Genomic DNA, 10,000 nt, shown 5'->3' with positions numbered 1-10,000 from the left:
ACTTTTCCATCCTTCCCACGGGCGATTTACACCTTTTTTACATCCATTTAGTACTCGCAAATGATTCTTGCAATCTGATTGGCCCTCAGCAGTGCGATTATTCAAGGATTGCACTACTTTTTGCTTTAAATCGCCCTTTTTCCTCAGGCAATGAGAAAGGAACATTAAGGTGGCTGAATCCAGTTTCAATACATTCGAGAGACATTGTTTTTAAAAGGATTGACACTGCAACACTTAATCACGTAACAACAATGTTATGGTACCATCTAAAACATCAATTAGTGCTGAGCAAGATGCAGTCATTTCTTTTGTCAGGAACATTAAGGTGGCTGAATCCACAATACTCGTCACAAATCGTTGAAACAGACATTGTTTCTCTCGAATTTTCTGGAAAAATCCTGAGATTTCTACCTCACACTGTTTTTTTCTAAGAAATGTGCCTTCTCCTTCCCCAATGTTAAGCCACGCGTGTTTTGAAGCACTGAGACCACTGGGATACCCAAATCAACATTGGGGAAGGGGAACAGACGCAAGTGTTTCAAGATTTTTGACGAGTATTGCAGTTTCAATACTTTCAAGAGACCTTGTTTCTAGAAGGAACACTTAATCACGTAACAGCAATGTTATGGTACCATCTAAAACATCAATTAGTGCTGAAAAAGATGCAGTCATTTTTGTGACGTAACAAACACAGAAACAGGAAAACTTTGCAAAAAAACCATACATTTTGGCTTTAGTAGCTCGTACCTGAAAAACGAACACGATGACCCCACTTTTTTATTGCACAGAAGTGATCAGTGGGCCAAGATGAAACTCTGCAAAGTTTAAAGAAATCCTGTGGAGCGTATTTAAAGCTACCTTAAATTTTCAATTATTTAAGGTGGCTCTGAATCCGCTCCCTAGAATTGTTTTAAACTTTGCAGAAAATTTTATTCTGGCATGCTCATTACTTTTCAGAAATAAAAAATGGGGGGGACTGAGTTCGTTTTTTTAAAAATGAGCAGCTGAAGCTAAAATATGAGGTGTCTTTGCAGGGCTTTCCTGTTGCCACGGTAACTGTTACGTCACAAAAATGACCGAATCTTAATCAGCAATAATGAGTGTTAGATATGGTACCATAACATTGCTGTTAAGTGATAAAGTATTGTAGTGCCAATCCTTCAAATAAGAACGTTTCCTTTGAGTGTTGCAACTGGTTTGAGCCACCTTAAAACAAAACAACCAATCAGATCTTGATAAAAGTAACCAATCAACTTGCAAGAAAATGAAAGACAAAGAAAGCTATTGTGTGATGAATTTTGCAACTATGTTTCCCAAAACTTTGCTTTACAAGAAATGGATGAATTTAATTACTTATAATTTCTGAATGATGATTATGAGCTCCTTCAGTCCGAAGATCTACATTTAGGGGAGTCTCCAAGTTTCAGTGTCCATTTTTTGTCCGCTTCTTTTATAAACCGGCAACTGGATCAATAAAATATTGGTACCGACTAAAATCCTGTATTTGAGCTTTAAAATCATTGTGCGACTTGTAAATGGGTGTAATAAAGGGGTAATTGAACTTCTTCTCGTACATCACACTTGTGATTTTAACTCGAACTCGTGCTGCGCGCTCGTTCGATTTTGAAATCACACGTATGATTTCAGACCAAATTGCACTTCACTCAGTTCAATTACCATTATTAATTAAACATTATTTGCATCATGTACAGAGCAATGTGCATATATCAACAGAGAGATGCGTCTCATTTTCGAGGAAGGCGCAATACACTTAACACTTACGCCCTGGCATATTCCTCAGTCTCTGCACTTCTTCGATTAGAGCTTCGCATCTAGATCGCTCCGCATCGGTCGCTTCGCGAAGGCGTGAAATCTCTTCACCCGTGTGAGTATCTTGATTCCTTAGGTCATTTTTTAACTCATCAATTTGCTTCATGGCGTCCACTTTTGCCTTGCTCTCCGCTTCCAATTCTTCCCGAACTTCCTTTACCTTCTTTGTTTCACGAGCCAATTTCTTCTTTGTTTTCACCAACTCTTCTTGGCTTTTCTCAAGGTGCGTCCTTTCTCTCATTAGCTGTACCGTAATCTTATGGACTTCAGATGTTTGCCTGTTAATCTGGTCCGTTAGTTCTTCGTTCTTCCCTTGGAGAAGTTTCATCTCTCCTTGCTGTTGCTCGTTCGTTGCCTCAAGCTCCCGCGACAAGTTTTCGCGTTCTTCCTTCAAGATTTGCAGTTCTTTTTGCAAAGTTAGTTTTTCTCGTTGATAATCTTCGCTTATCTCTTTAATTCTGTTTTTCATTTTCAGAACTTCCTTATCCAAGTTTTGTTTCTTTTTACTCATTGAATCTCTCTCAGTAGTTATCAAATTTAGTTCTTCTTCCAGTTTCTCACAGCGAGAACAAGACTCATCTGCAAGATCGAAAAACAAACATTACCCTCTGAGCATACATGTGATGACAAAAAGAACCTTGTCCTTCTTCTTGGCTATAATTGCTTACTCAATTTTGTATACTTAGGTACCAATAAGCTACAACAGACTCGTGGATACCCTTATCTTGGATTCTTCAAGTGATAAAACACCCTATAATCCAGCTTTCGATGATAGAAAACTCACAAAAATCACTATATTCGTTTTTGTTATACACTGTACTTGATCGGCGAGGAACCTATTGTAAACATTTATTCAGTTGGGAATCATGCAACCTACAGAATCTAAACTATTCCATAGGTTACGTGCTCCGTTTGCAGTCAAGTTTATTTCTGCGGGAGATTTTTTTGTATTTATTAAAACTTCAAACACTCAGCTTACTGTTTCTAGTTGAGGCAATTTTTAAAAGGTAATTTATACTTAACGCCTTTATATCTCTGACATTACTGGGGGAAAAAAACAATAAAAGATTATGTTTACCACGTCTTTTTGCCGTTCATATAATTAGGGGTGGCGAATGGTTCATCAAAAACTCTGGGTCTCGCAAAATTTTAGTCGAATTTCACGGGTCTCGCAGTCTCGTTTTTTGAGCGGTTATGTGCGTCTCGCAGCCTCGTTTTTTTATATGAAGGTGTCAAACACTTTGAAGTCTCGGTCTCGCAATCTAAAAGGTCAAAAGGTCTCGGGCTCGCGAAGAAAAACGCTGGTCTCGCCGTCTCGCAAAGTCTCGCATTTACCATTCGCCACCCCTATAATTCCAACCAAGTTCATTGCGTGGGTCCTACGGCAGAACCTAATTCACTTTTTTTTTCCATGATTGTTGCTAACTTAGGACATAATCAGTTAGGAACCGTCGAAAAGTAATATCGAAGCAAAGCACAAACCTTTAATTTCATATTCCATTGGTTCTCCGGGAGATGTAGCTCTGTCTTGAAACTGATTTGCAGTACGGAGTTGTCTTTCCAAATTTGCCTTAGCTTCCTCGAGTTGTTTCTCTAAGTTCTCGCACCGTTCCTTCAAATCTTCTCGCTCCTCTGTGACTCTAGCTAAGTCTTTCCTTGTATCATTTAATAATTCGGGAGATATAGAATCATTTCTGAATGTTTTGGTTTTTACAAATTCCACATCCGTATCCTCGCTTAATGATAAGCGAGGTGTTGAATTTCTTCTCAGGATCTCCGCATCGTCAACAATTTCCCCCTGACGTGAGATTAAGAGCAGTTTATCGCTAGAAAAACTTTCGTTCAGTTTATTGTTGTTCACATCGAGCAACGTTTTAACGAGTTCGCGGTGATTTTCTTCCGAAGTTTTTTTCAAAATTCCCTGCAACGCTTGTAAATCGTTTAAAGTTTGTTTGTTTGACTCGTCGAGATGATCACACATTTGTCGTAAACGCATCGTTTCTTCTTTGAAAACTTCTTTCTGGCTTTGTTCATGTCGTACTTCCCCTTCAAGACGTGCATTAATGGCTTTCAATTCTTGCAGTTGGGCTTCCACGTGTTCTGCATCATTTCTTTCTTTTACCATCTTTTCGTGGAGGCTTCTCAGTTCCTCAAGTTCCTGCAAGGTCTTCCTGTGAGTTTGTTGCTCTTTGTCCAATTCTTTTCTCGTTATTAGAACTTCTTCTCTCAGCCTGGCGCTGTGTGTCCTGGCAATTGTGAGCTCTGTCTTCATCTCTTCTATTTCTTTAGGAAAAAAAGATATGAGCGTTACATATACTGGGTTTTATGATATGGTGATTTGTCGACAAAGTAAAATAACGTTTCCATTGTGGTTGATAACTGACTAAGTTGCATATGCATTCGATTCGCATTTGCAAATCATTTGCAACGTCATTCAAATCGCAGCCCATTCTCTACCTTTTTTGTTTGTATTTTGCACTGAATTACACATTATTGTTAATTTAGGACACTGAAAGGTTGATAATGAGTCGCATCATTTTAAGAGACAACAGCTGGACTCGAAAGTCGGAGAGCGTTTGCTGACTCAGTACCACTGAGCTCCACTAGACCACCGCACCGCTAGCTACCACAGGCAATACGTAATGCCTTGTTTCGTAACCTCGTTGTAAACGTGTATAACCACTCGCTAATTATATATTTATTTATATGCTTCAGGATTTATATACCGCACATATCACAAAATATCATGCTCGTGATCGAGTCCTTTCACAGGAACACGCGAGCCCAACACGCGAGCCCAACAAAATGACCTGCTCCCAACTGTGTGGCTTCATAGCTCAGTTGGTAGAGCGTTACACCGGCATCACAGAGGGCATGGGTTCGAATCTCGTTGGAGCCAACTGAATTTTTCAGGTGTTTATAAGAGACAATTGCTCAAATTGTCCATTTACGTGAGAGGATTACTTCTTCCTTTTCGAAAGGGTTTTCTTTCGGGCAATATAGTTTTCTCTTATCCTTAATTAAACATGTTAAATGCAAGTATTTAACTACACTATTTATTACTGAGGGCTCTAAATTAAACAAGTGGTACAACATTAAAGGGAGTGGGACACATGCGCAATAGGGACAGGCTGCACTAATTTGCATAGAGCTCATCGTTCATGTTTTGCTTTTCAGCAATTGTTACTGTCTAGTCGATCTCACATTCTTGCTGCCCAGATAGAAGCTTTCATGTACTTCTGTCTTTCCAACTCATGGAACTCTCTGAAGATGAACGCGATTCAAGCAACTGAAATAAAGGGGTGGCGAATGGTAAATGCGAGACTCTGCTCGACGGCGAGACCTGCGTTTTTCTTTGCGAGCCCGAGACATTTTGACTTTTTAGATTGCGAGACCGAGACTTCAAAGTGTTTGACACCTTCATATAAAAAACGAGACTTCGAGACGCACATAACCGCTCAAAAAACGAGACTTCGAGACCCGTGAAATACGACTAAAATTTGGCGAGACCCAGAGTTTTTGAAGAACCATTCGCCACCCCTAAATAAGCTACTCGACCTCTTCGACAGAATTTGAAATAGTCAGACAGACGTTTTCAAAAGCTTTTTGACCAACTCGTACACGCGCGCTTGATGACATAGTCCCTTCAAATAAAGTTAGCATCATCATCATCCTACTGGAACTGAATGTGCAACTTCGTCTCTCACTAAAAATATTACGTTGTTCCCCTAAAACAATGTAGATTCTTAGTAACCGGCTGGTTGACCATTGTGCTTTAAGATTTACCTGCTTGAATTAGAGGTTTAGCTAGATGAGGCTGCACTGTTTGTAACGCCTTCACAAACTCGATGAAAGCCTCTGGACCTCTCCTGGGCAATATCTCTAACAATTTGTCAGAGCTTTCTTCTCTTGTGTCCTTTTGCCTTATGTCCTGATCATCTGTGTCGTCCAAAATGTTGACCAAACACGGTAATAACTTCTTGGGTTCCAGGTCTCTTCTGAGAAAGGACCAGTTTTTGCGCAAGATTTCACGATGCTTGGGATCCATCTTTTAATAATTTGGTACCAGTCTCTCCTGCGATCAGCAGAGCAACAAGATCCTCCTGCACAAAGAAGAGAAGTATATGTCCATGAAAACTTTACTACGGTCACGGAAGAGTAACCATAATTACAAAGTGCATGGGAGAGCTCATAGAAAGGAAACATTCATGTGTTACAATCTCGTTCCCAGAATCATCGTTCCCTTGACAAGTGGTCGGAAACGGCCATATTTGATTGGCTTTTGAAAAACGTTTTCATTTCATGCTATTTTTAAATTCTAGACTCAAATTCGTGAGTAGTTCTCCTGGATTTTTATCTATACAAGGCTGAGGATGACCTACCAGTTCCGTAACGTTTTTGTTTTTGAGAATACTGCATTTGAATTTCAAAATTGTCACTTGCGTGACACCACGTACTGAAATCCGCTTTGATTGAAAAAATGTCTCCCGTTATTATGATTCTCCGCAGTGCGTTTCAGGCGTATTAGGAAATGTGTTTATACTCATGCGTTCTGTCTTGCGAGTGAAAAGTATGCGCTTTCATCGCAAGGTGAACTCCAGATATTTTTGTTTATTACCTCCCTTCACGCAAGCGCAGTTATTCAACCGGAAGCAGTAGAGCCTCCCGCGTCGTCCCGCTGGACAAGGGCAACGGAGCCTCTGGGAACGAGATTACATATGTTATAGCATAGGCAATGAATACGGAATTCACAAGATCTCTTTTTAGTTTTTAGTTTTACAGTATGGGCAGTCATGGGGCCACAAAATAATTGGCCTTATAAGAAAATAAAATAGTGCTAAAGGCATGTCGTACAGCCCAGTTCTTTACCATCCTCTGCAAAACAAAACATGAAAAACGTGATTGGATAAACGTGCCCTAAAAACATAGTTGTCCTGTGTTATCGTAGAAATCAAATTGCAAAGAACTACTTTCCTAGTTACGTTGGAGATCAATTTGTTAGTTTGTTTGAAGACTGCCAAAATGCTCTTTCCCGGTCCATGAGCATTTCTCTCTTATTTGAACAAGTTGCTTCGCGGTATATTAAGTGGCAATGTTAAGCTATGCTCTCCCAATTTTCCTTACGGATAATTCATTTCAGAGCGTGAAAGCTGATAAGTTTCATTCTTTTTGCTGCAAAAATTTGTCAAAATAATCGGCTTTTTCAGAAATGTTAACGGTGGTCAAAAGGAGATGAAACATTCAAAAGCGCTCGATGCGGACCTTGCGCTAAGCTGATAATAAAATAACCAGGGCGGATCTAAGGTAAATAAGGACCGGTTTCCAAAACAACAAAAAAGTTTATAGGGGGTTCTGGGGCATGCTCCCCCGGGACGTTTTTTTACTCACAACTCCCCAAAGTCCCCTTTCCCGTATTTCTAATCGATTTCCCCTAAAACGGTGGATGGATCTGCCCCTGAATTAACGTACAACTTTCACTGAAAGTTGTATTAGTTCATGTGAAAACTAACTACCCAAGTTAAAAAGTTTCTTAAAATCTAAAGTTTAGGTTTAACATTGATATTCATGAGAAAGTTCTGGTTGACCATCGAGTCCAATCTAACACAAAAGAGTCACACTGCATGTTTATGAGTTAAGTCCTCCGTGAACCTATTTCACCTGACAGACAAGTAAGATAAACCTGGATTTAGCTAATCTTCTTTTACCGGATTGTTTACATGTAACTCCTTTCATGCGCGCTACCTCGGAATCTAGAAGAGTCAAAATGTCTTACCGCAAATTTGTGTTTAGGTTTTCACTAAGTGTACCCATTGTTGTTTGCATTCATTATTGTGCATAAGATTTACCCTAGCCCGTGAATGAATTTATCATGCATGACTCATGAGCTATTTAACTTCATATTATATTGAACTAATTCAAGTTAGCGAAACGAAAAACTGCCAATAGATAAGGTGATGCTGAATTCACTTTTTCTACCACTATTAACTTTACCCAAGTTAAGCCGGTTGTGAATTTGCCACATGGTAGTTTTTTCTTGCGCTGGCTAAACAACGAGAATTGATAATCTTTAGGTTCCTCCCCGATAGCTAACACTTTTATCAATACATTAAACAACTCAAAACAAAGTTTGACTTCAACTGCAAGTCTCGTTTGATGTTGTAACATGGCAAACATTTTTTTCCTTGTCATGTGCGAGATAGAAAATCTCTGTTGCTACACATTGTGCTCCGAGAGAACAAAAATATTTCCCTAATTTTGCGGTGTATCTGGATTATCGCTCATATTTTCTATAAAAACGGGAATGAGATACGATTGATAAAAATTGTCGAAGGGTTTTGTGCGTCCAATTTAACTAAATGGCGAACAACGTTCTCATTGTCAAGGGCAAGGCTCTCGTTGACTATTTTAGCTGATTAATCAGCGACTTTTACGGATGGACAACGTTACGTATGATTAATTAAACAAAAATGCTATTGTTTATTTTATAATTACGACCGGTCAAAAATGCTTTGCCGGGGAAGAAGATCGCATTTTGCTCTCTGTCAAAGAGTGGCAAATTCTGTGAACGCTTCAAACAAGAGAAGGCTTTAGCTTTCCTTGCCGAAAGTTTATTTGTGAATTGCAGCATGTACGACTCTTCAGTGTTTATGTTAACACGATCATCGTCTCGTAATTTCTCGGGTGACAAGAGTAATTGTATATTGTATAACATTGCAAACTACATTATAAACACATTGCAAAGTAGATTATTATGGGCCCATTTCCATTAGCAGGGATAACGCTCACATGGTTCATATGGGGTAGAAACCTAGCACTTAACATTACACTCTAATCAGTTAAGTATAAACAAACGAGCGTGATATGTGACTTGATATTGGGGGCGGTGTGAGTTTTGATTTGCTGCCAAATGAAACATGAACACTGTCTGCAAGTAAAGAGATCACGCTACTAGGTCAACATCTACAAAAATTATGGATAATTGTGAGAAGACTTTTCCCCTTTTGCTAATTTTGCTAACCCTGATCAATCACAAATTCCTATATATGCTCGGTTCACTGTTGCTTAAGCTATTTAAAAGTTTGAACAGTAAGACTACTTTACTTAACGCACCAAGATTGAATACTTACTAACTCGCTTTGCTAGAGATCCACAGAGTAAGTGTTCAAGAGTTACTCATCAACACGACGCAGTCACACATAAACACTGAGAAAATAAGTTTAGTTTTGATAGTTCTGACCTGCTGAAGACGAAAATAACGACTTTAAAAACAGTTATTTATCAGAAGGACATCCGGTCAGGCCACTTGCAGTTTATTTCCCCTTCGTGAAGTATTTTATTGCAAAATGACGTAATGGTAGGTCTTGGAGACCAATGAAAGCAATGCAGCGCTCACTTGAACTGTTGTCATGACAGTAAAATCAAACAAACTTCTTGAAGGTCATTCGCGTTCGATGAATGGAGTATCTTTGTTCCCGGAAATGAAGGGTTTGGATTAAGGTCCATTATCTGTTGGGGTCTTTTGTTTGTTAGAAAATAACAAGAGCAAGTCCACAACAATGCACATTGCTTTTGTCGTGTGAGATCTCAAACAACAAAGTATACTCAGCGCGCATGCTCGTGACATGTTACCCGTGACATGAGAACAAAAAAAATGATTAACAACGTGTATCAAATGTTTAACAGAGATGAAATATTTCCGGACACGATGAAACTACTAAAACAATGGCTTTGCACACGGTGACCGAACAGAAAATTAATGTTTTGCAACCTGACAATGTATTGACATGTCTTACCGCAAAAAAACTAACAGGTAGACTGCCGGACTTCAAAGCGATAAAAATGTTACTATCTATATCAAATAGTAGCGGGTACAGTTTGTTGTGTATCAGTGGTCACTATACTTATGTCTGATTTTAAGTCTGTTCCAAATGATGCAGTCGAATTTCGCGATCATTTGCGATGATATGGAAACCAATTGCCAGATGCGCATTTAAAAATTCGCTTTTTTCACCAATCCCATAATACAGTTCACTTTGGGGGGTTATTTGCATTAAAACAACGGATATCCAGTTCACTGAAGCATGATACAGTCCCATGAGTAAAGAACTTTTATTGTTTTTATGTAAAGAACCCCCCAAAACGTATTGCATTATGGGATGGTGAAAATAGT

The 10,000-nt window shown here is 39.1% G+C and overlaps 2 protein-coding genes across 2 annotated transcripts in view; one reads left to right on the top strand and one right to left on the bottom strand.

The window, feature by feature from the left end:
- The window catches only part of LOC138054223 (uncharacterized), a 12,296-nt gene extending 3,163 nt beyond the window's left edge, over positions 1-9,133 (bottom strand). Inside the window, exons 1-4 of the mRNA XM_068900717.1 lie at positions 8,958-9,133; positions 5,617-5,933; positions 3,313-4,113; positions 1,783-2,409 (exon numbers count right to left, since the gene is read on the bottom strand). Coding sequence (XP_068756818.1) covers positions 1,783-2,409; positions 3,313-4,113; positions 5,617-5,878 — 1,690 coding nt within the window. The 5' untranslated portion in view covers positions 5,879-5,933; positions 8,958-9,133. The remainder of the gene's footprint in view (positions 1-1,782; positions 2,410-3,312; positions 4,114-5,616; positions 5,934-8,957) is intronic.
- The window catches only part of LOC138050135 (uncharacterized), a 347,595-nt gene that overhangs the window by 26,743 nt on the left and 310,852 nt on the right, over positions 1-10,000 (top strand). The window lies entirely within an intron of this gene.

This window comes from Montipora capricornis, chromosome 1, assembly GCF_036669925.1.
Source record: "Montipora capricornis isolate CH-2021 chromosome 1, ASM3666992v2, whole genome shotgun sequence".
Lineage (NCBI taxonomy): Eukaryota > Metazoa > Cnidaria > Anthozoa > Scleractinia > Acroporidae > Montipora > Montipora capricornis.
Note: the sequence above shows the minus strand (reverse complement) of the source record. Positions and strands in the feature narration are given on the sequence as shown.